Genomic DNA, 27260 nt, shown 5'->3' on the forward strand with positions numbered 1-27260 from the left:
GTTCCCACACAGACAGTCCCCACACAGACAGTTCCCACACAAACAGTTCCCACACAGACAGTTCCCACACAGACAGTTCCCACACAGACAGTTCCCACACAGACAGTTCCCACACAGACAATTCCCACACAGACAGTTCCCACACAGACAATTCCCACACAAACTCAGACTCAATACAGAGGCCTACATCAAGTGCCTGAAGGAGGTTGTGCTGCCATGGGTCAAGAGGGTGGCTGCTGGAACCCCCTACGTTTCACAACAGGACCCTGTATCATACCACACAATTGTCCTGTCCTCTGTGATGGCCTATAGGAGTATAATGCATGTATGTATGTTTGTTCATTCATTTGTTTGCTTGCTAACTTGGTTGGTTAGTTGGTTGGTTGGAATTCACGGAGATCCTTCTGCGGATCCCAAGCAATGAAAATTCCCATGTTTGAGAACTCAGAATGATGTATGTTGACCAACTCTTTTGTGATGTCAAGTTTCAAGTAAAAGACCTCAAAAAATGTCATGGAAAAAAAGAACACTTGGAGAGAAAGAACAGAATTAGTCCAGGCAACATGTTCGAAATGATGATGATGGTCATCATCATCATCATCGTCGTTTAACGTCTGCTTTCCATGCTAGCATGGGTTGGACGATTTGACTGAGGACTGGTGAAACCAGATGGCTACACCAGGCTCCAATCTAATTTGGCAGAGTTTCTACAGCTGGATGCCCTTCCTAACACCAACCACTCTGAGTGTGTAGTGGGTGCTTTTTACGTGCCACCGGCACGAAGGCCAGTCAGGCAGTACTGGCAACGGCCACGCTCGAAATGGTGTATTTTATGTGCCACCCGCACAAGAGCCAGTCCAGGGGCACTGGCAACGATCTCGCTCAAAAGTCCTTACACATGTCACGGGCACAAGTGCCAGAAAGGCGACGCTGGGCACAGGTGCCATCCCGATTTCGATTTCGCTAGCCCCAATAAGTCTTCGCAATATTTCACTGTTTAAAAATGGTGTGAATATTGATGCCGTTTTAGTATAATTAAACTGTATGCAATTAACCACACTAATTATTGTTTCTCTCTGTCTCTCTCTCTCTCTCTCCCTCTGCTTCTATCTCTCCCTCTCTTCTCTGTTTCTCTCTCTCTCTCTGCTTCTCTCTGTCTTTCTGCTTCTCTCCGCTCCCTCTCTCTCTCTCTCTCTCTCTCCAGGAAGTGGTGGCCAGCATGAAAGACCTCCTCGCCAATATGCATGAAATACCACAATCGTGTGAGAACCTCATCAAATTGAGCGTCATTAATTCAGCCACTGGTAAATATGAATTTGTCTGTAATAGTATATATATATATATATATATATATATATATATATATATATGTATATATATATATATATATATAAGTATATATATATAGATTCAATAATAGGACGAATTCTTTTACAAGAATTTATCAAGTAGCTAGCGTGAAAAAACCTCATAAGGGAAAAAAATCCATCATTTATTCCCGAAATATATATTTATATTTATATAAGGGCATTACTATATAATAACGCCTCACGCCATGAGGGACTCTAAGGTCAGACTAACATAAAAAAGCACATTTTTACCGAATGCGAGGAAATGCAACTCTCAAACCCAACCCCTTAAAAACGGACTTTTAAGGGGCTGGCTTTGAGAGTTGCATTTCCTCGCATTCGGTAAAAACGTGCTTTTTTATGTTAGTCTGACCTTAGAGTCCCTCATGGCGTGAGGCGTTATTATATAGTAATACCCTTATATAAAAATATATATATATATATATATATATATATATATATATATATATATATACATATATAAAATAAGCAGAAAATGGAGAAATATTGATCAACTTACATCAGTTGTTTTTGATCAATATTTCTCCATTTTCTGCTTAATTTAAATTAGATTCCTGATAAACTAAGGTTTATCTTTGTTATTACCTGTAACCAATGAGTATAATATGCTTGCATATGTATGCCGTGGGACTGAACCTGGAACCATGTGGTTGGGAAGCAAACCTCTTACCACACAGCCATGCTTGCATCCGTAAAAAAAGGGGCACAAAGATCCTTTCTGGGTCATAAAGCCTCATAGGGCTGGTGTTCCTGGTTTCTATGGAATGTGTATCCCCCCCCCTCCCCCGCTGGATGGGATGCTGGTCCCTCACATTGCTGAGTGGGCAGGAGCAATGTGAAATGAAGTGTCTTGCTTAAGAATAGAATGCGTTGCCCGGTCCGGGAATTGAAGCCAAAACTTTGTGATTATGAGTTCAACACCCTAACTCAGTGTTTCTCAGCTGGGATTCTCTGGTACCCTAGGGATCCGCGAGAAAGAGTGAGATAAGCTAACGCTAATTTCATGATCGTAATATCACTATACATGCACAATATATTATTGGTTATTGTATTATAGACATCATCCTATCTAACCTATTACGTTATCAAAACATATAACAACCACATATATATATATATATATATATATATATATATATATATATATGTGTGTATATATATATATATATATATATATATATATATATATATATATATATATATATGTGTGTGTATATATATATATATATATATATATATATATATATATATATATATATATATATATATAATTATGTGTATTTCTTCTATCTTAATGAATAAAAATTCTTCTGATAGAATAAATGGGTTAATAGAAAACATTGTAGCAAAGAACACAAAATAACTGTGGTTTAGTTCCTGTTTTTAAGGCAGGAACTCCTTGAAATTTTGGGTATTTGAGTATATTTAAGAATTTAAGGAATGGAGAAAACGCATGTTATAATTGCATACTTTATTCCTACATATGTTTCAAAGGATTACAACCTGTGTGATCCATATATGGTGGGACTGAACCATATATATATATATATATATATGGTTCAGTTCCACTGTGTGGCACCTTGGGCAAGTGTCTTCTTCTATAGCCTCGGGCTGACCAAACCCTTGTGAGTGGATTTGGTGGACGGAAACTGAAAAAAAATCCCGTCGTATATAAATATATATATGTATATATATATATATATATATATGTATATATATATATATATATATATATATATATATATATATATATATATATATATATATATATATATATATATATATATATATACATATATATGTGTGTGTGTGTTTATGTTTGTGTGTCTTTCTTTGTCCCACCCACCATTGCTTGACAACCGGTGTTGGTGTGTTTATGCCCCCCATAACCTAGCAGGTTATGTTGGTTTGGTTTTTAGCTAAAATCAGGGCATCTTTAAGGAGGATTGGTGATATGTAGGCATAGTAGATAGGTTGAATGTATGTATGTATGTATATATGTATGTATGTGTGTGTATATATATATATATATATATATATATATATATATATATATATATATATATAATTAAGGGATCAGCAAATATTTGCTTCACCATATACCGAAGTTCAGAAATAGCAGCTAAAAAAGCTGAGAATCCCACAGATAGCATCACTTGTAACTCACAAAGGCAAAAACAAGAAGAAAAAACAATGATAACTAACCAATTCCGATGTTTAACAGTAGACGCCTTTCTAGATCATGATTGATAATAATCAATTTCCTTCATCAGTACTGTATTCCAGTAGTAAATTTGACTATGCTAGCAAACCATGTAAGCATGGACTAGTAACATTCCACACCGACACAGGTCCGAAAGCATAACCGAATCCACCTCGGTCAGCCAGTCTAACTGTCCTTCCCTCAAGAAATTACCATGGGCGCGACAAGTGATATCGCAGAGAATCTGCGTATACTACCAGGGAGTGAATAATTATTACAAATTAAAAGGGTAAAGGATTATCAATTTATTAATTAATAAATCAATTAACAATTAACAATTTTTACCAAGCCCATCGGTATGAAAGCACCATTATTGGTGGAGAACTTATTTAAAAGCTCATATATATTTATAAATATAATTAAGGGATCAGCAAATATTTTGCTATTTCTGAACTTCGGTATATGGTGAAGCAAATATTTGCTGATCCCTTAATTATATTTATAAATATTTATGAGCTTTTAAATAAGTTCTCCACCAATAATGGTGCTTTCATACCGATGGGCTTGGTAAAGATTGTTAATTGTTAATTGATTTATTAATTAATAAATTGATAATCCTTTACCCTTTTAATTTGTAATAATTATATATATATATATGTATATATATATATATATATATATATGATATTTACCATATGAACTACGATGAAAAAATATAGGAGAAAGATATAGTATATAATTTTTTTTTGTGCAGGGGTTCCTTGAGATTTGTAATTTATTTTAAGGGTTACACAAATATAAAAAGGTTGAGAAACACTGGTTTAACCACTAAATAATGCAGTAACACACCTACTTACTGACTTTTCTTTACAAGATTTTTTGTGTCTCTTCTTTCACAGTGTTGAATTGCCTGGATTTGCGCTTCCAGCAAGATGCTGTCTACACCTCTGGGGGCAACATACTGGTGGCTGTTAATCCTTTTAAGGAACTTCATCATCTCTATTCCGAACAACTTATTCACACTTATGCAGCAGCCAAGGGATCGGTGTGTATTTTATCTCAGTGTCTTTATTGTAATTTTAAACTTCTTTGTTACTGAGGCAGGCAACCTCTCTCTCTCTCTCTCCCTCCCTCCCCTCCCCCCTCCCCTCCCCTCCTCTCCCTCTCCCCCTCCCTCCCCTCCCTCGAAAACATAAGGGCACAGTAATTGTGTCAAGGCCGACAGGAAGCGGTCCAGCTTCCTAGGGCTAAACAGCAGTAGTATATACCCTTATTGGGATTGTCACATTAAGTTAACAATATACAACAACTTTATCGCATCACTACTGCTTAAATCTCTCTGAGAGATTTAGAAATATGATATTTCTAATGTTTTATATATATATATATATATATATATATATATATATATATATATATATATACATATATATATATATATATACAATATATATATATATATGTATATCATCATCATCATCGTTTAACATCTGCTTTCCATGCTGGCATGGGTTGGACAATATATATATATATATACAATTGCAGCGTGGAAGGTGTTTATAAGCCATTTAAAATAACACACAAAATCCGTTAGATTCACTTCAACATTTAAATTTAATTTGTCAAAATATTTTCATCGCTTTGAGACCGCGATCTGTTCACTGACGAAATTCTGTGCTTCATCTGAGAAAGTAACAGTTAGTTCATGATATATGCGTACGTGTGTATGTATGTATTTATGTGCGTGTACATGTGTGCGCGTATGCATCTGTGTACATGCGTATGCATGTGTGCATGCCTATACACATGTATGTATATATGTATGTATGTGAGTATGTATGTACTTATGGATGTACGTGAGTAATAGGGTAAGTGTGTAGACGTGTTTGTATGTGTGTGTGTGCATATGTATGTACATGTGAACGTATGTTTATGTACTGATATGCGCATCAGTTCAAGTTGTATACATGACAGTTACTTTGTTGAAGGTTGTATATATATATATATATATCATCATCATCATCATCGTTTAACGTCCGCTTTCCATGCTAGCATGGGTTGGACGATTTGACTGAGGACTGGTGAAACCGGATGGCAACACCAGGCTCCAATCTAATTTGGCAGAGTTTCTACAGCTGGATGCCCTTCCTAACGCCAACCACTCAGAGAGTGTAGTGGGTGCTTTTACGTGTCACCCGCACGAAAACAGCCACGCTCGAAATGGTGTCTTTTATGTGCCACCCGCACAAGCCAGTCCAGGGGCACTGGCAACGATCTCGCTCGAAAATCCTACGGGAGCCAGTCAGGCGGTACTGGCAACGGCCACGCTCAAAATGGTGCATCTCATGTGCCACCCGCACAAGAACGAGTCCAGGGGCACTGGCAACGATCTTACTTGGCTTGCCGGCTCTTCTCACGCACAGCACATTTCCAAAGGTCTCGGTCAGTAGTCATCGCCTTGGTGAGGCCCAATGTACGAAGGTCTTGCCTCACCACCTCAGCCCAGGTCTTCCTGGGCCTACCTCTTCCACGGGTTCCCTCAACTGTTAGGGTGTGGCACTTTTTCACGCAGCTATCCTCATCCTTATATTAATATATAACATCATCTTTGTGTTGTTTCAGTTTGTGGAGCCCCACATATTTGGGTGTGCCAAAGTTGCCTATGACCGGATGTGTGGGCAGTTTGGTATGGATCAGCAGACCATTGTCGTCAGCGGAGAAAGTGGCGCAGGAAAGGTATATTATGATATATATTTCATTTTTTTCATTTTCATTTTATCTACTTTCAGCTCATGAGCTGTGGCCATGCTGGGGCACCACCATTTAGTATATATATATATATTCTTTTATTCTTTTATTTGTTTAAGTTATTTGACTGCGGCCATGCTGGAGCACTGCCTTTTAGTCAAACAAATCAACCCCAGGAATTATTCTTTTGTAAGCATAGTACTTATTCTATCGGTTTCTTTTGCCGAACCGCTAAGTTATTTGGGATGTAAACACACCAACATCGGTTGTCAAGCGATGGTGGGGGGTTGACAAGCACAGATACACAAACATATGCATCTGTTTGTATCTTACTAGATATTTTATTTTGCAATGGCTCTTGTGCGGGTGGCACATAAAAGACACCATTTCGAGCGTGGCCGTTTTCGTTTTCGTGCGGGTGACACGTAAAAGCACCCACTACACTCTCTGAGTGGTTGGCGTTAGGAAGGGCATCCAGCTGTAGAAACTCTGCCAAATTAGATTGGAACCTGGTGTTGCCATCCGGTTTCACCAGTCCTCAGTCAAATCGTCCAACCCATGCTAGCATGGAAAGCGGACGTTAAACGATGATGATGATGATGATATATTTATATATACACTCTCTGAGTGGTTGGCGTTAGGAAGGGCATCCAGCTGTAGAAACTCTGCCAAATTGGATTGGAGCCTGGCGATGATGATGAATGCGGTGATGACATGTTTAACTTTGTGTTCCTCTTTTACCAACAGACAGTATCAGCCAAACACCTGCTCAAGTACCTGACTGTTGTTTCAAGCCAGAACCCCTCACTGTAAGTATTTTGTAAGCCTCTTTAGCCCCTTTTTTTTGTTATATTTCTAACGTTTGTTCAAAATGAACCAAACTTTTTGAAAAAAAACAGAGGTGTGGCTGTGTGGTAAGAAGCTTGCTTCCCAACCCCATGGTTCCGGGTTCAGTCCCGTTGCATGGCACCTTGAGCAAATGTCTTCTACTATAGTATCGGGCTGACCAAAGCCTTGTTAGTGGATTTGGTATGCAAAAACTGAAAGAAGCTTGTCATATATATATAAATATATATATGTGCGTGTGTGTATAGGGTCATAATGTGTGTGTGTGTGTATTGGGTCATAATGTGTGTGTGTGTGTGTGTGTGTGTGTGTGTATTGGGTCATAATGTGGTTATTTTCATTTGCTTAAACTAAAAGTTGGAGGGGATGGGATAAACTACCTGCATCAACTTGCTATAAAAGCTGGTAGTAATTTTACCAAGTCCTTATTCTTAGTGCAAGTTTTGAAGAGTGCTTTTGGTTTCTTGCAGAGAATCCTCTATGACTGGCAGAAAGATTGAAACTAAGATTTTAAAGTCTAACCCAATCTTAGAAGCTTTTGGTGAGTTGACAAGCCTTTTTAATTTCACTGCCCAATGGCACAACACACATCCACTGCCCAATGGCACAACACAACTCCACTGACACACACCATTCAGTCACACAGGCGGCGAGCTGGCAGAAACGTTAGCACGCCGGGTGAAATGCTTAACGGTATTTCATCTGCCGCTACGTTCTGAGTTCAAATTCCGCCGAGGTCGACTTTGCCTTTCATCCTTTCGGGGTCGATTAAATAAGTACCAGTTACGCACTGGGGTCGATATAATCGACTTAATCCGTTTGTCTGTCCTTGTTTGTCCCCTCTGTGTGTAGCCCCTTGTGGGTAGTAAAGAAATAACACACCATTCAGTCACACAAATCCTCCACCTTCCCTGCTACACAACAAACACTGTACAATCTCTTTAACCACTCCAGGTTTTTTTTATTCTCTTCCCTCACTCTGCTGTTTCTTGAATTCCATCATTTATCTCCCTTGACTGTGAACCTCTCTTTTCACTTCAGGTAATGCCACAACAACTCGGAATGAGAACAGTTCAAGATTTGGTAAATACATCCAGTTAAACTTTAACAGGTATGTCTTAAATATCATTATTATAATCTGCTTGTTTGTTTGCCTGTTGTGGAGGCGCAATGGCCCAGTGGTTAGGGCAGCGGACTCGTGGTCATAGGATCACAGTTTCGATTCCCAGACCGGGTGTTGTGAGTGTTTATTGAGCGAAAACACCTAAAGCTCCACGAGGCTCCGGCAGGGGATGGTGGTGAACCCTGGTGTACTCTTCCACCACAACTTTCTCTCACTCTTACTTCCTGTTTCTGTTGTACCCGTATTTCAAAGGGCCAGCTTTGTCACGCTGAATATCCCCCGAGAACTTCGTTAAGGGTACACGTGTCTGTGGAGTGCTCAGCCACTTGCACGTTAATTTCACGAGCAGGCTGTTCCGTTGATCGGATCAACTGGAACCCTCGTCGTTGTAAGCGACGGAGTGCCATGTTTGCCTGTTATACTTTAGTTAGTTAGAGGTGGAGTGAGTGAGGGGAGGAGTGAAGAAAGAATAGAGGAAGAAATAGAGAAAGATGGTTAATATTGATACACTTAGGCCAAGTGTGTCATGTGGTCAGCTGATGGGTGAGGCGAAGAGTGAGAGAAAAAGAGGGAGAGAGAAGTGTTAACATGTAGTGCAGTGCAGGAGGAATACTTATTATATGGTTAAAAAGTTAGCTGAAGGGAAAGAGATGTTTAGGATACAATATTTAGCAGAGTGTGATGTTCTAGTGGTGAGGTTAAAGAAAAGTAGATAGAGATAGATGGACAGAGGAGACAGTTGTATTGAAGAAGAGAGAGAGGCAGATGATGTTCGTTAGTATCAGAGTAGAGATATATCGTGGAGGCACAATGGCCCAGTGGTGAGGGCAGTGGACTTGAAATGCTGATTTTTTTCCCCCACTTCTTCCTTCCTTATTCATCTATCACCCCTTCCTTTCTCTCATTGCTATTACTTTCTATCACTCCCTCTCAGTCAGGGCTATTACCCTCACTACTTCTCCTTCAGTGAATTACTCTCCTCTTCTGTGACCAGTGTGATTTTGGACAAATATATATTTATATATATATATATATATCATCATCATCGTTTAACGTCCGCTTCCCATGCTAGCATGGGTTGGACGAATTGACTGAGGACTGGTGAAACCGGATGGCAACACCAGGCTCCAATCTGATTTGGCAGAGTTTCTACAGCTGGATGCCCTTCCTAACGCCAACCACTCCGAGAGTGTAGTGGGTGCTTTTACGTGTCACCTGCACGAAGGCCAGTCAGGCGGTACTGGCAACGGCCACCCTCAAAATGGTGTATTTTATGTGCCACCCGCACAAGAGCCAGTCCAGGGGCACTGGCAACGATCTCGCTCGAAAGTATATATATATGTATGAATATATCTATATTATATGTATGTATGCATATATATATATATATATATATATATATATATATATATATATATATATATATCATCATCATCATCATCATCATCGTTTAACGTCCGCTTTCCATGCTAGCATGGGTTGGTCGAATTGACTGAGGACTGGTGAAACCGGATGGCAACACCAGGCTCCAATCTGATTTGGCAGAGTTTCTACAGCTGGATGCCCTTCCTAACGCCAACCACTCCGAGAGTGTACTGGGTGCTTTTATGTGTCACCCACACGAAGGCCAGTCAGGCGGTACTGGCAACGGCCACGCTCAAAATGGTGTATTTTATGTGCCACCCGCACAAGAGCCAGTCCAGGGGCACTGGCAAGGATCTCGCTCGAAAATCCTTCGAAGGCCAGTCAGGCGGCACTGGCAAATATATATACATATATATATATATTATGCTCATTATTATATTAGGAGATGTGTGTGTGTATGTGTATGTATATATATATATATGTGTATATATGTATGTATGTATGTATTTATGTATATATAGATATGTGTTGTGTGTGTGTATAATTTAAATGGAATCGAAGAAACAGATCGACATTTTGATTTAGCATGGTTTCATCAATGGAAATATGGAAATGATATTTGACTTCGCCAATAGAAAGAGATAGAGAGAATGAGAAAAAGAGAAGCAGAGAGTGAAAGAGAGAGAGAGAGAGAGAGCTTGAGGAAAAGAGTTGCTGAGAGAGAAAGAGTGAGAGAGCATGACAAGAAGAAAGGCAGGGATAGAAAATGAAGGATTGATCTCTGCACTGAAATGGGCTGCATTTATTGTAATAACAATGACAAGATGGCAGTTGGCAGTGATGGTAGGAATATTTCCCATCTATAGGGCTTTCCTATAAATAGGTTATCTCCCTTGGCTAGGCGGCGCTCCATGTAGATAATTAAACTTCCGGAGGCTAACCCACGCCATTGTTATTGTTTTACGTCTTATCATGGATATAAAGCAGCTTGATGATTCAGCTATCGAAGTACTTACTGTGCCTGAGTTAAAGAAATATTTAAGATTATATGGACAGTATGTCACTGGACGAAAGGTGGACTTGACTGAAAGGTTGAAAGGAATAAAAATTCTGTCGATGAAGAATGTCAACAAAGTAAATTCATCGGACGATAAGTCTGAAGTATCGGACGATACTTCAGACAGGAATAAGCAGAAGCTTATATCTCCTCTCGGTGAAGTATTGCCTGATCTAAAGATCTTTGTAAGTTGCCGAATTCCACAGATAATGACATAATTACCTCGTGCTACGGATGAAAGCAAAGCAACAGTTAAGGAGTGGCATATTTTACCACGACAGACACGTACACAGCATCGAATACCACGATGTGAGTGAAAGCTGCTCTCACTGTATTGTCCGGTGTCTGGTAATCCCTTCGATACCGACATCAAACCCAAAAAAGAATCCTGACCACAGAGTGTGGGTAACTATGTCAAAGGTCACTGGCAATGTGCATTCAGCTGATTGCAACTGTTAAAGCAAGTCACTGAGCATGCGTACATGTCATACGGGAGAGTTCCAATCAGGGGTGGATAACACCTTATAGGAAAGCCCTTAAGCTGGTCCCATTTTCTCTTCTGTAGGTCTGGGAACATGAAGGGAGCAGCCATCAGCACATATTTACTGGAGAAGACCAGAGTCGTACATCAGGGACCTGCAGAATGTAACTTCCATATTTTTTATCAGGTTTGTATGTTGTTGTTGTTGTTGATGGTGGTGGTTATGGTGGTCATGGTGTTGGTGGCCGTGGTGGTGGCAGTAGCAGTGGTTGTGGTAGTAGTCTTTACGATGGTAGTGGTGGCAGTGGCAGTGGCAGTGACAGTGGTGGTGCAATAGCAGCAACAGTTGCAGCTTGGCAGAATTGCTGGAGCATCAGGTAAAAGCGCCTTCCAGCATCTGTTCTGGCTTTTTACTTTCAGAGTTCAGATCCTGCTGAGTTCGACTTCTTTCCCAGGGTCGATGTCCCACTCAAATTGCCGCCAAACTTCTGGCTTTCTGCTAATGTAAAAAACATTACAAATATTATTTCGTCACCTGATTAAGTAGTTTGCTTTGAACCCATGTGGTCTTAGGGTTGATAAGTCTCCTCAGTTGTGAGGTTTTATCTTGTAGGTACTTGGCAACTTAAGCAGTGCTGGGGGTCACATAAAAAGCTCCTAGTACACTCTGTTAAGTGGTTGGTGTTAGGAAAGTCATCCAGCATGGCCGCAATCAAATGACTGAAACTAGTAAAAGAATTCCCATAACTTAGCAGTTTAGCAAAATGAGACCAATAAAATGAATAAGATAAATACTGCAGTTCATTTGTTTGGCTAAAACCCTTCAACACACTGCTCCAGCAAGGCCACAGTCCAATGACTAAAACAAATTAAGGGTAGCGGGTAAATAGGTAACGAAGCAGAATTAAAGTTGACACCATCAATGAGTGATTTGTTTCTGCTTCACAGATGATGCAGCCTGGACTTAGAGGAATCAAGGCCATTGGTCAGTTCTTTGACGGTTTTGACCAAAGCATTTCATTCAGAATCCTACCAGGACAATCAGGTCAGATTTGCTCTTCTTTACATATTCCTTACATTGTCTGTTTTTGAACTAATTGACCATCATGGCTTGGCTGTGTGGTTAAGAAGCTCGCTTCTCAACCATATGGTCTTCGGTTCAATCCCACTGTGTGACACCTTGCGCAAGCGCCTTCTACTGTATAACCCTGTGCTGATCAGTCTTTGTGAGTTGATTTTGTTAGTTGAAACTAAAGAGAAACCTATCGTGTGTACATATACAAATACATATATATATATATATATATATATATATATATATATATATATATATATATATATATACATATATATATATATATATATATATATATATATATATATATATATATATATATATATATGCGAGTAAAAATAAATACAAAAAAGGTGGGTTTTTTTGTATGATTGTGTGTAGAGGAATATATTATTTTGCTTAAAAGAGTTCCAACACTGTCTGTTTTTTATGTTTTATTTATATTCCTGCAGAACCAATGTGGGGTATAGAATATGGAATATACAATATATAATATGATATACAATATACAATATAAAATAAAATAAAATAAAAATGGATGGCACCATGAAAGAAAGTATTGAATGTAGATGAAATATTGAGTGTTCAATATAAAGGATCAAATATATAAATATATAAATATAAATATATATATATAAAGGCGACTCGAGTTTCAGGGCTATTTCCCTTCGTCATGGCCGGTATGACAGACTTTATATACATAATTTAGGGATCAGCAAATATTTGCTTCACCATATTTGCTGATCCCTAAATTATGTTTATAAATATATATGAACTTTTAAATAAGTTCTCCACCGATAATGGTGCTTACATACCGAAGGGCTTGGTAAAAATTATTAATTGTTGATTTATTAATAAATTAATAAATTGATAATCCTTTACCCTTTTAATTTGTAATAATTATATATATATATATATGTGTGTGTGTGTGTGTGTGTGTGTGTGTGGAGGTGCGTGGCTTAGTGGTTAGGATGTCAGCATCATGATCGTAAGATTGTGGTTTCGATTCCTGGACTGGGCGACGCTTTGTGTTTCTTGAGCAAGACACTTCATTTCACGTTGCTCCAGTCCATTCAGCTGGCAATTGTCTACCAAAACATTGGATTTGGTTGACGGAAACTGAAAGAGCCCATTGTATGTGCGCGCGCGTGTCTGTGTGTGTATATATATATATATATATATTTGTATGTATGTGTGTGTGTGTCTTTGTGTCTATGTTTGTCCCTTCCATCCTCGCTTGACAACCAATGTTGGTGTGTTTATGTCCTCATAACTTAGTGGTTCAGCAAGAAAGACTGATAGCATAAGTACTTAAGTACTAGGTTTACAAAGAATAAGTCCTGGGCTTGATTTTGTCAACTAAAATACCCTTTTACGGTGGTGCTCCAGTATGGCCGCAGTCAAGTGACTGAAGTAAGTAATGGCTGTTTACTTAGCCTGTCATCATCATCATCCTCATCGTTTAACGTCCGCTTTCCATGCTAGCATGGGTTGGACGATTTGACTGAGGACTGGTGAAACCGGATGGCAACACCAAGCTCCAATCTAAATTTGGCAGAGTTTCTACAGCTGGATGCCCTTCCTAACGCCAACCACTCAGAGAGTGTAGTCATATAAAATCTTTTTTGTATTTTCAGAGAGGTCTGCTGGAAAAGACAGTGAAATGCTCCAAAACACCATGAAAGCTTTGGAGGAAATTGGTGTGACAGACAGCCAAACGAAGCAGATATTCCAGGTAATTCTTATTGTATATCTTTCATTACCTTACATCAAGCTCCTTTATTTATTAATTTTTTAATCTCCTCCATGTTATGGGCACCAACACCTGGGTTTACAGCTGATGCTGCAAGATTGGAGCTGGAGAACATCTTGTTGTGCATTACATCCCAGACTAAGGATCTGCCTCCCTCAAATGTAAAGAAAAAATAAAAATAAATGCGCCCTTTTAAAGCCTAGCCAGGCTCATGGGCCCGGTTTCCCGGTTTCAATGGCGTATGTGTTCCCCAGCTGGACGGGACGCCAGTCCATTGCAGCGTTACTCATTTTTGCCATCTGAGTGGACTGGAGCAACGTGAAATGAAGTGTTCTGCTCAAGAACACAACGCGTCGCCTGGTCCAGGAATTGAAACCACAATCTTATGATCTTGATGCTGACACCCTAACCACTAAGCCACGTGCCTCCACCAAATGTAAAGAGATTGTCTAATATTTCTGAATCTTTTCTGTTTAGCTGCCACTTTTCAATTTCTACAATATCTGTTCCAATTGATTTCATATTAGTTGTAATGATGTAGTTTTATATGGTAATCATTAACATGAAATTCATTTTCGCCATAAATCAATAAATAAAGAGTTAGTAGCTTTTAAAGTTTGAATAGTTTGGCTAAATTTAGCCAATTGTAAGCCAGACACACTCATGCCTGTTCCCATAGTAACAAGGCAAGCTATTAACAAGCTGCTTACTCGTGCAATAATTTTTCGCTTATTAAATGGTGGTTGTAAGATGTACTAAAAATAACAGCTAAATATAAAGGCTAACATATAATCAGGAGGATGTGTGGTGCCCAACTAGGCCCTTCCCGTTGACTGAAACAAGTTAAAGAATGGAATAAAAGAAAAATGCTTTTTTGAATTTTGGTATCTTTGCAGATTCTTCTGGCCATATTGTATCTTGGTAACATAGAATTTATAAAAGGACAGGATGAAGATACAACTAAAATCAAACAGTCCAAAGGTTTGTTTATTTCTTTGAAACTTTGCTTAACCCATTACCTCCCATAAATCTATTGACTGGAATTTTTTTTATGAAACTTTGATTTCTAGCATAAAACAGCCTCAGAAACACGCTGGAATGATCAAAATAACATTTTAAATAGAAATAAGTGAGATATTGGGTGAAAAATTAGCAAACCTCATTTGAATATCAGAGAAATATACCTAGTAGATGTGGAGGTGCAATGGCCCAGTGGTTAGGGCAGCGGACTTGTGGTTTCGATTCCCAGACCGGGCGTTGTGAGTGTTTATTGAGCGAAAACACCTAAAGCTCCACGAGGCTCCGGCAGGGGATGGTGGCGAACCCTGCTGTACTCTTCCACCACAACTTTATCTCACTCTTACTTCCTGTTTCTGTTGTACCTGTAATTCAAAGGGTCAGCCTTGTCACACTGTGTCACGCTGAATATCCCCGAGAACTACGTTAAGGGTACACGTGTCTGTGGAGTGCTCAGCCACTTGCACGTTAATTTCACGAGCAGGCTGGTTCCGTTGATCGGATCAACTGGAACCCTCGACGTCGTAAGCGATGGAGTGCCAACACATACCTAGTAGATATAGCAAAAAGGTTAGATATGTGTAAATATTGACAGATAATTACGAAATTTGTAATTTTTAAGTGATCTCATATAAGATCACTGGTAGGTAATGGGTTAAATTGAAACTGAATTGAAAGGGATTTTAAAATGTAAAATACTTTGTGGTATTTGTTTTCACCCTCAGTGCTCTGAGTTCAAATATTGCCGCAGTCAGAGAGTTTGCTATATCTTTGCATTGAAAGGCCACAGCTCCAGTACTATGGACAGGTGGTTTTGAAAATTGCCAGAAAGAATTGCAAAACAAATTCATCGAGCACAGGGTGGACCAAGATTGAGATGGTTAGATAATATCCAAAGTCTTAGTCGATCACACTTGGGAATCCATTAGGAAAGCGTAATGATAGTTGCTTCTGATAGGACCCAATGGAGGTACCTGAGGACTTTACCCACCACTAACCTTTTAGAAATACAATGGTCGGCCAACTATTGTAAAAGTGTTTAAGCAATGTTGTTTTCAGTCTCTGTAAAAAGAATGTCTGGCCATGAGGAAATATTAGCCTGCTTGAAAATAGGTGAAGGTTGGTGACAGAAAGGGCATCCTGCTGTAGAAAACCTTTCTCAATAAATTTCCCCTGACCCATGCAAGCATGGAAAAGTGAACGTTAATATGATAATGTCGATGCTGATGATGATAACGATGATGTGTCTACTTCCAGGAAGTTCCGATGCCATGCAAAACGCATGCAATCTACTGTGCATCGACAGCAGACAGCTACAGCATATTCTCCTGCATCGTAACATCCATTCTGGCCGGAAGGGACGTGAGAGTATGTTTGTGAAACCTGTACGACAGTCTGAAGCGGCCAACCGCCGTGACTGTCTGGCCATGCTGTTATACTCCAGGTGAGGCTGAGTGTTTTTTTTATTTTTGACTTCTGAGTTTCTTTCCTTCACAAAGCTCCAGGAACAATTTTAGAGGAAGCCTGGAATGTTAAGGTAAATCCATGAAGCACCCTATTTCGGTCAAGACGATTCTTTTATCTTTTACTTGTTTCAGCCATTAGACTGAGGAATTTTTAGTTGAATGAATCAACCCTGCTGCTTATTTTTTTTTTTCTATAAGCCTGATATTTATTCTGTTGTTCTCTTTTGCTGAACCGCTAAGTTATGGGGTCATAAACACACCAACACTGGTTGTCAAGTGGTGGTGGGGGGCAAACACAGGCACAAAGACACACATAGATATATACATAAATATATACAATGGGCTTCTTTCAGTTTCCGTCTACCAAATCCACTCACAAGGCTTTGATCGGCCCAAGGCTATAGTAGAAGATACTTGCTCAAGGTGCCACGCAGAGGGACTGAACCTGAAACCATGTGGTTGGGAAGCAAACTTCTTACCACACAGCCACCCCTGCACATAAGTTCTAAACTTAAAAAATTAATTACTGGGGGCAATTTGTTCGACCAAATTCTTGAAAGTGGTGCCCCAGCATGGCCACATTGTAATGAATGAGACAAATAAGAGATAATCAGAAAACATTCTTTTACTCTTTTACTTATTTCAGTCATTTGACTGCGGCCATGCTGGAGCACCACTTTTAGTCGAACAAATTGACCCTAACCCTAACCCTAGTACTTATTCTATCGGTCTCTTTTGCCGAACTGCTAAGTTGTGGAGGCGTAACCACACCAACATTGGTTGTCAAACGATGGTGGGGGAGGCAAACACACACGCACACACACACACACACACACACACACACATATATATACACGATGGGCTTCTTTCAGTTTCCGTCTACCAAATCCACTCACAAGGCTTTGGTAGGCCTGAGGCTATAGTAGAAGACACTTGCCCAAGGTGCCACGCAGTGGGACTGAACCTGGAACTATGTAGTTGGGAAGCAAACTTCTTACCACGCAGCCACGCCTGCACCTATAATTATTTACAATTAACAATTTACAATTAACAATCAATTAGTAATTGATTTGTTTTTTTGTTTTTTTTTCTATTTCAGTCTCTTCAACTGGCTGGTCAGTTATATCAATGACCAATTCCATGGCAACTCCTGCAAGCAAAGTATTGGTAAGTTGTTTGTTGTTGTTGCTGTTGTTTAGCCAGAGGTCAGCCTTAGTCCAGATGACCTCTGATGAAAGACATTCCACTTGCAATATCCAAATTTGGACTGTGTTGACACGTGTGCAGACAATTCACTGACAGACAATTCCCACACGGTCTCAGACTCAACACGGTCTCAGATTCAACACGGTCTCAGATTCAACACGGTCTCAGATTCAACACGGTCTCAGACTCAACATGGAGGCCTACATCAAGTGCCTGGAGGAGGTTGTGCTGCCACGGGTCAAGAAGGGTGGCTGCTGGAACCCCCCTACGTTTCACAACAGGACCCTGCATCGTACCACACAATTGTCCTGTTCGTAAGTTGTCTGTCTACCGTACTGTCATGGTCATGTAATGTGTATGGATGAGGACCATTGAGTAAAGAACTACTAATCATTAAACATGGATGGAACCAGAGGCGTAGCTCAGTTCTAAAGTTAGGTGGGGAGCAAACACATAAAAGAGGCGCTGTGACACATACCAAACAATTTTTAACTCATTATTTACATTATTTACATTTGACGGATATTTGTCCTCATCTTGTTTGTTGTTAACACAACGTTTTGGCTGATATACCCTCCAGCCTTCTTCAGGTGTCTTGGGGAAATTTTGAACCTGGGTTCTCATTCCTAAGGTATTTTTTGATATCATTATTATTATACAGGTCACTGCCTGGAATCGAACTTGGAATCTTGGGGTTAGTAGCCAGTGCTACTAACCCCAAGATTCTGAGTTTGATTCCAGGCAGTGACCTGAATGATATTAATAATAATAATCATAAGAATAATAATAATAATAATATCGAAAAATACCTTAGGAATGAGAACCCAGGTTCGAAATTTCCCCAAGACACCTGATGCGGGCTGGAGGGTATATCAGCCGAAACGTTGTGTTAACAACAAACAAGATGAGGACAAATATCCATCAAATGTAAATAATAGCAGTGTAGTGACCAGTAAGGACCTTGTTTCTTGTTTTCAATAATCTGTGAGAACATGTTTGGCCATAGAAAATCTGCCTCAATAAATGCCGTCTGACCCATGCAAGCATGGAAAAGTGGGCATTAAAATGATGATGATGATGAGGAGGAGGAGGAGGATTTTGATTTCCATTTCCATTGATTTCCAGGATTGCTAGACATTTATGGGTTTGAATGTTTCCAACAGAATAGTCTGGAACAGTTGTGCATCAACTATGCCAATGAACGTCTACAACAACACTATGTTCAGCACTTTCTTCGAGATCTTCAGGTAGGTGTATCATCCCTTTATTATTTTCCTGTGAAGGCACATGGCTCAGTGGTTAGGGCGTCAGGCTCACAATCATGAGGTAATGAGTTTGATTCCCGGACCGGGCTGTGTGTTGTGTTCTTGAGCAAGACACTTTATTTCACATTGCTCCAGTTCACTCAGCTGTAGAAATGATTTGTGACATCACTGGTGCCAAGCTGTATCGGCCCCTTTGCCTTTCCCTTGGATAATATTGGTGGCATAGAGAGGAGAGGCTGGTATGCATGGGCGACTGCTGGTCTTCCATAAACAACCTTGCCTGGACTTGTGCCTCGGAGGGGAACTTTCTAGGTGCAATCCCATGGTCATTCATGACCAAATTAGGTGGGGGGGCTTTACCCTTTTGTGTATGTAATAAAGACACATGGTTCAGTGGTGAGAGCATCAGGCTTACAATTGTGAGGTAGTGAGTTTGATTCCTGGACCAGGCTGTGTGTTGTTTAAATATTTTGTGCATTGCAGAAGTATAACCAGTTTGTTACACATAAATTTTAACAACAAAATCTTATGTGGACCCCTAAGGATCACATGGGCCCCAGTTGAGAATCACCTGATCTATAACTTTGCTGGTACTTAAAGCCCTGTCTTTACCTATTGCCCAGCCTGCACCTATAGCCATTTCAGTGCGTATAACATTGTCTGTTCCTAAACTATGCAGATGCCTATAGCCCTGTGTTTACCTATTGCCTAGCCTACACCTATAGCCATTTCGTTGCCTATGCCTAAACTATGCGTATGCCTATAGCCCTGTCTGCACCTATAGCCATTTCAGTGCCTATAGCGTTGCCTGTGCCTAAACTATGCATATGCCTATAGCCCTGCGTTTACCTATAGCCCTGCCTGCACCTATAGCCATTTCATTTCCTATCCCTAAATTATGCTCATGCCTATAGCCCTGTGTTTACCTATAGCCCTGTTGCACCTATAATCATTTCATTGCCTATACCAATAGCCATGCTTCACCTACTCATTTCCATAATCGTATGAGGAGCTCCTTAACATGTCTCTTTCCACCTTTTCTTCATTTGAAGACTGAATACATTGATGAGAACATTGAGTGGACGTACACAGAATTTGAGGACAACCAACCACACATTGATCTCTTGGATGGCACATGTGGAGTGTTTGCTCTCCTTAATGAAGTAAGTAGCTTATTGTTAGTTGTTCTAAAGCGACAAGGTGGCAGAATCATTTGCACATCATCATTTAGTGTCCGTTTTTCCATGCTGGCATGGGTTGGACAGCTTGACAGGAACTGGTAAGGCCAATGGCCGCACCAGGTTCCACAGTCTGTTTTGGACTGGTTTCTCTGGTTAAATGTCCATCCTAATGCCAATCACTTTTCGTGTGGCACCATCACAGGTTTTTTTTTTAAGTGGCACCAGCACCAGAGGTTTTTGCATAACAGACAGCTGTTGTATGGTGAGCTCAGGCATGGCTGATGCAAACAAGGAAGGCCTAAACCGAGGTACAGAGACACCCTAAAAAGCAACCTCAAATGGATCAGCATTGGTCCATGCGAATTTGAAGCTTCTGCCACAGACAGACCAGTGCCGGTGGCACATAAAAAGCACCATTTGAGCGTGGGTCATTGCCCGTGTCGCCTGACTGGCTCTTGTGCCTGTGACATGTTGTTTTGTTGGCACTCCGTCGCTTACGACGTCGAGAGTTCCAGTTGATCCGATCAATGGAACAGCCTGCTCGTGAAATTAACGTGCAAGTGGCTGAGCACTCCACAGACACGTGTACCGTTAACGTAGTTCTCGGGGGGATATTCAGCGTGACACAGTGTGACAAGGCTGACCCTTTGAATTACAGGTACAACAGAAACAGGAAGTAAGAGTGAGAGAAAGTTGTGGAAGAGTACAGCAGGGTTCGACGATATGGCTAAAGGGTTAAAAAGCACTGATATTAATTTGTTTGACTGAACTCTTTAAGGCAGTACTCCAGCTTGGTCACAATGCAATGACTGAAACAATAAAAATATAAAAGATCTTATTGTTTAATTACCATATTCTTTTAATTACCAGGAGTGGCTGTGTGGTAAGTAGCTTGCTTATCAACCACATGGTTCCGGGTTCATTCCCACTGCGTGGCATCTTGGGCAAGTGTCTTCTACTATAGCCTCGGACCGACCAAAGCCTTGTGAGTGGATTTGGTAGACGGAAACTGAAAGAAGCCCGTCGTATATATGTATATATATATATATATATATATATATGTATATATATATATATATATATATATATATATATATATATATATATATATATATATATATATATATATATATATATATATATATATATATATATATATATATATATATATATATATATATATATATATATATATATATATATATATATATATATATATATATATATATATATATATATATATATATATATATATATATATATATATATATATATATATATATATATATATATATATATATATTATACATACATAGGCGCAGGACTGGCTGTGTGGTAAGTAGCTTGCTTATCAACCACATGGTTCTGGGTTCAGTCCCACTGCGTGACACCTTGGGCAAGTGTCTTCTACTATAGCCTCGGACCGACCAAAGCCTTGTGAGTGGATTTGGTAGACGGAAACTGAAAGAAGCCCGTCGTATATATGTATATATATATATATATATATATATATATATATATATATGTGTGTGTGTGTGTGTGTGTGTGTGTGTGTATGTTTGTCCCCCCCCCCCCCCCACAACTTCGCTTGACAACCGATGCTGGTGTGTTTATGTCCCCGTCACTTAGCGGTTCGGCAAAAGAGACCAATAGAATAAGTACTAGGCTTACAAAGAATAAGTCCTGGGGTCGATTTGCTCGACTAAAGGCAGTGCTCCAGCATGGCCACAGTCAAATGACCGAAACAAGTAAAAGAGTATATTCTTTTAATTACTATATTCCAGATTTTCAAGTTTCATTATTTGTTTCAATTTATTCAATTAGGAAGTCTACCTGAATCGTCCAAAAGACCTGATAAGTCTTGGTAACCGTTTGATGGAGGTCACCAATAGAAAGACCAGCCATCGTCAGCCTTTGACACCAAGACTTCACAATAAGATCAACGACAGTTCTTCAGCTGCTCAAAGAAGTCAGAAGAAGAATTCAGAGAAACTTAGTCCCAGATTTGTGATCAGACATTTTTGTGGCGTTGTTGATTATGAAGCCAGAGAAATGGTTGAGAAAAACAAGGTTTGTTTAAAAAATATGAAAAGTCTAATATTTGAGTTGTTTGTTGTGTTTGGTGAAGGGATTAAGGTGAGACCAAACATTGAGACTGATAATGTTACATTGAAAAAACAGCATGATAGCCATGTAAATCATGCACACACACACACACATACATATGGTGTCCCTGAGTGGACAGTTAGTACAAGGGGCTAATCATTCATAATATTAGGTGGGAGTGCTGGTGGCATGTAAAAACACCATTCGAGCATGGTCATTGCCAGTGCCGCCTGACTGGCTCCTGTGCCAGTGGTACATAAAAAGCACCATTCGAGCATGGTCATTGCCAATGCTGCTTGACTGACCCTCGTGCCAGTGGCACATAAAAGCACCATTCGAGCGTGGTCGTTGCCAGTGCCGCCTGACTGGCTCCCGTGCCAGTGGTACATAAAAAGCACCATTCGAGCGTGGTCGTTGCCAGTGCCGCCTGACTGGCTCCCGTGCCAGTGGTACGTAAAAAGCACCATTCAAGCATGGTCGTGGAGGTAAAGAAAATGATTGCAGCCAAATTGAAAATAAAGTGTTGCGGACAGATAAGTAGCCACAGTTCAAATGACTGAAACAGGTAAAAAAAAAAAAAAAAAAAGATTTGTTCATTTTTTTTCTTTTTTGTCAACCTTGTGGCTAGTTTATTATATTTAATTTAATCCAGTTGAATTATTGTGTTAATTTTCAGGACAATATACCAAGCGAAGTGGAAAATCTGGTCAAAACTAGCCAACTTGACTTTGTCCAACAAATCATGACTTCCATAACATCATCAACATCAACAACAACAACAACATCAACACCAAGTAAGAAGAAAAAAACAGTTTTAACAAAATTCAAGGTAAATCTGAGAGATTTTCCCTGCAATAATCTCTTTTTTGATATTTACTCTTCTTGATCTGTGTTTCTTAACCCTTTAACATTTAAAGCACTCATATCCGGCCCAAATATTCAACCTGTTTTAGGTTCACACTGGCTAGATCCAACTTCTCACACATACTCTACAATATCATTCTAGAAATATTGTTGTTGGCACTCCGTCGCTTATGACGTCGAGGGTTTCCAGTTGATCCGATCAACGGAACAGCCTGCTCGTGAAATTAACGTGCAAGTGGCTGAGCACTCCACAGACATGTGTACCCTTAACGTAGTTCTCGGGGATATTCAGCGTGACACAGAGTGTGACAAGGCTGACCCTTCGAAATACAGGTACAACAGAAACAGGAAGTAAGAGTGAGAGAAAGTTGTGGTGAAAGAGTACAGCAGGGTTCGCCACCATCCCCTGCTGGAGCCTCGTAGAGCTTTTAGGTGTTTTCGCTCAATAAACACTCACAACGCCCAGTCTGGGAATCGAAACCACGAGTCTGCTGCCCTAACCACTGGGCCATTGCGCTTTCACACAGTAAAGTAAACGTGCAAGTAGTTGAGCACTCCACACACACGTGTACCCTTAACGTAGTTCTCGGGGATGCTGACCCCTTTGAATTACAGGCACAACAGAAACAGGAAGTAAGAATGAGAGAAAGTTGTGGTGAAAGAGTACAGCAGGGTTCGCCACCATCCCCTGCCGGAACCTCATGGAGCTTTAGGTGATTATTATTATTATATTTTTTTTATTATTATCTTCCAGACCTCTCTTGACCAACTGATGCTGTCACTAAATGCCTCAGATGTCCACTACGTTCGCTGCCTGAAACCCAACAAGGACTGTGTCCCCAATAAATTTGACCGACTCTTTATGATGTCTCAGCTAAAGGCCAGTGGGATTTTGGAAACAGTGGAGATTAGTCACCAAGGTCACCCTGTCAGGTCAGTATTTTGTACCGATGTCTGGAATATTCTTTGTGGGCACCCATACCCAGTGGCACGTAAACAGCACCCATTGCACTCTTGGAGTGGCTGGCATTAGGAAGGGCGTCCAACCATAGAAACCATGCCAAATCAGACTGGAACTTGGTGCAGTTTACCAGTTTCAGTCAAACCGTCCAACCCATGCCAGCATGAAAAGCAGATGTTAAAGGATGATATTGGTGATAAACCTTTAATGGTGATATATATATATATATATATATATGTATATATACTGCTGTGCTTGAGGAGACCTATTGAGTCAAGTACATCAACATCAAAATGAAAATCAAATGGAAATTGTAGTTGTGACACCCGTGCCAGTGGCACGTAAAAAGCACCGTCCGGACGTGGCTGATGCCAGCGCCGCCTTGACTGGCTTCCGTGCCGGTGGCATGTAAAAAGCACCAACCGATCGTAGCCATTGCCAGCCTCCTATGGCCCCTGTGCTGGTGGCATGGCATGTAAAAAGCACCCACTACACTCTCGGGGGTGGTTGGCGTTAGGAAGGGCATCCAGCTGTAGAATCACTGCCAGATCAGATTGAGGCCTGGTGCAACCTCCTGGCTTCCCAGACCCTTGTCAAACCATCCAATCCATGCTAGCATGGAAGGCAAACGCTAAACGATGATGATGATGATGATATATATATATACATATATACATACACACAACAGGCTTCTTCCAGTTTACATCTATCAAGTCCTCTCACAAGCATTTGGTCAACCCAACGTAGGCATTAGTAGAAGACATTCTTCTAATGTGTCCTGCAGTGGGACCAAACACTAACCGCCATGCTGAGAAAGTAAACTTCTTAAGCAACATATCCCACACCAAACTGTTCTAAATAAATATCTATTTCAGGATGACGTATGCAGACTTCCTCCGTCGGTACTCTGTAGTTCGGTGTACTAGGGGACCAGCAAGTGGCCACAGACTTGATGGAGCCCTTGAAGACAATGTCAGCATTGACAACATCATTAGTACCATGGCAAATAAGAGACTTCAGGTACGAGAAAGAGTAAAACGAACACCAACACCTTGTAAAGTGATGCGGAGACGTACAGGTAAGCACATAACACTTAGTATTTTCTCACCTTACCAATTACACAACACATTTTTCAAACGAGGCGTAGGAGTGGCTGTGTGGTAAGTAGCTTGCTTACCAACCACATGGTTCCGGGTTCATTCCCACTGCGTGGCACCTTGGGCAAGTGTCTTCTACTATAGCCTCGGGCCAACCAAAGCCTTGTGAGTGGATTTGGTAGACGGAAACTGAAAGAAGCCCGCTTTATACACACACACACACTCATATATTTGTATCTGTGTTTGTCCAGCGACATTGATGTGTTTATGTCCCCGTAACTTAGCGGTTCAGCAAAAGAGACCAATAGAATAAGTACTAGACTTACAAAGAATAAGTCTTGGGATTGATTTATTTCACTAAAATGCCTTAAGGCAGTACTCCAGCATGGCCGCAGTCAAAATGACTGAAACGTGTAAAAAACTAAAAGCCACACACACACACACACACACACACACACACACACACACACACACACGTTTGTATATGAAACAAAAATGGGAAAAGGATACTAAATACCATATACAAAAAATACCAAATAAATTTGTGGTTTATTTAAATTATTTTGGCTTTGACAGACAAGGCACAAAACCAAACTGCATCTTATCAAAGCTAACTGTCTTCCTAATTAGTTGAGCTATGACCCTCTCTGTGTGAAATATACTATGATAGGCACACATATAATATAGGAGGCATTTGGTAACAGAATGTCATAAGCACCACCCCAGCCATTTTTGAGGTCAGTATATCATTTTCTTTGTCTCAATGTCTAGAATCCCAAAAAGTTGGGAGGAAAACTGGTGAGGTTTGCAATAAAATTTCAACTACAAGAAATTCATTCTGCTTTTTAAACACTGCGAGATGTGTTTCTTATTTAAAAATTTTTTTTTTTTTTGCAATAAAAACAAGTCATTACAAAATTTTTCTATGATTTACTTTGAGAATATTTGTGCAAACGTTTACTCCGTATCTATACATCATATCACAATAAACTCCTTTTAAGGGCTCTGCTATCAGACCAGGTAAAGACCCCCTTTTCAGTCATGAATGACCATAGGATTGCACCTAGAAAGTTCCCCTCCAAGTTACATGTCCAGGCAAAATTGTTTATGGAAGACCAGCAGTCGCCCATGCATACCAGCCTCCCTTCTCCACAGTAAAAACCCCCTTTGGTCATGAATGACCATGGGATTGTACCTAGAAAGTTCCCCTCTGAGGCATAAGTCTGGGCAAGGTTGTTTATGGAAGACCAGCAGTCACCCATGCATACCGGTCTCCCCTCGCCACGCCACTGATGTTATCCAAGGGAAAGGCAAAGGGGCCGATACAGTTTGGCACCAGTGACATCACAGCTCATTTCTACAGCTGAGTGAACTGGAGCAACATGAAATAAAGTGTCTTGCTCAAGAACATAATACACAACACAACCCAGTCCGTGAATTGAACTCACTACCTTGTGACTGTGAACCTGACACTCTACCACGTAGTAATTAATTGCAAAGTAGTGTAGTGTAACTTATCCGTGTAACTGAAAATCCAGAATATCCAAGTGATGAGCTGTTGATCTAACTTATGATGTTCTGGAGATCTTATAAAGCGTTGTCCTGAAATTCAGTTGCTCTCTTTCCAGCAGATGACGAAGATTTGAAAGGTAAGTGTTGTAAGGAGCTTTCACCTTTTACACCTGATGCTTGCCACAGATTCATCGTCGTCGTCATCATCATCCATTTTAACACCTGCCTATTCATAGTACCACGGGTTGTATAGATCTTTCCAGTTTCAGCTGTACATGTCTCTACCCCTGACATCACTTCTGCACATCTTTGCCAAAATACCCTTTCATCTTCTGTTGCTTTCTCTGCTCAGCTTTTGCTCAGCCTTTCAGTATAACTCAACTTTGCACATGTCACAGACACTTTACTGGATTCTATTAACATGGTATTATATATGGCAATCCGTCGGTTACGACGACGAGGGCTCCAGTCGATCCGATCAATGGAAGACTCTGCTTGTGAAATTAACATGTGTGTGGCCGAGCACTCCATAGACACATGTATATATAGCATAGTCCTCAGGGA

At 40.2% G+C, this 27260-nt stretch overlaps 2 protein-coding genes across 5 annotated transcripts in view; one reads left to right on the forward strand and one right to left on the reverse strand.

Moving 5' to 3' along the window:
• The window catches only part of LOC106874220 (ketosamine-3-kinase), a 33957-nt gene extending 30246 nt beyond the window's left edge, over positions 1-3711 (reverse strand). The window contains exon 1 of the mRNA XM_089346025.1: positions 3576-3711. The gene's annotated coding sequence lies outside the window, so the exon portion shown is untranslated. The remainder of the gene's footprint in view (positions 1-3575) is intronic.
• LOC106874221 (unconventional myosin-XIX) overlaps positions 1-27260 on the forward strand; it is a 60025-nt gene that overhangs the window by 8347 nt on the left and 24418 nt on the right. The window contains exons 4-22 of one of the 4 annotated variants that reach the window (XM_089346013.1): positions 1205-1304; positions 4473-4618; positions 6196-6309; positions 7069-7130; positions 7638-7708; positions 8209-8278; positions 11278-11380; positions 12142-12238; positions 13906-14003; positions 14918-15002; positions 16296-16482; positions 17604-17671; positions 18836-18957; positions 20028-20138; positions 21981-22226; positions 22939-23091; positions 23881-24059; positions 24963-25165; positions 26813-26833. In XM_089346013.1, coding sequence (XP_089202139.1) covers positions 1205-1304; positions 4473-4618; positions 6196-6309; positions 7069-7130; positions 7638-7708; positions 8209-8278; positions 11278-11380; positions 12142-12238; positions 13906-14003; positions 14918-15002; positions 16296-16482; positions 17604-17671; positions 18836-18957; positions 20028-20138; positions 21981-22226; positions 22939-23091; positions 23881-24059; positions 24963-25165; positions 26813-26833 — 2236 coding nt within the window. The remainder of the gene's footprint in view (positions 1-1204; positions 1305-4472; positions 4619-6195; positions 6310-7068; positions 7131-7637; positions 7709-8208; positions 8279-11277; positions 11381-12141; positions 12239-13905; positions 14004-14917; positions 15003-16295; positions 16483-17603; positions 17672-18835; positions 18958-20027; positions 20139-21980; positions 22227-22938; positions 23092-23880; positions 24060-24962; positions 25166-26812; positions 26834-27260) is intronic. The other 3 variants (XM_089346014.1, XM_089346015.1, XM_089346016.1) reach the window with 3 other exon arrangements.

The sequence above is a fragment of the Octopus bimaculoides genome, chromosome 30, assembly GCF_046866305.1.
Source record: "Octopus bimaculoides isolate indiv1 chromosome 30, ASM4686630v1, whole genome shotgun sequence".
Classification (NCBI taxonomy): Eukaryota; Metazoa; Mollusca; class Cephalopoda; order Octopoda; family Octopodidae; genus Octopus; species Octopus bimaculoides.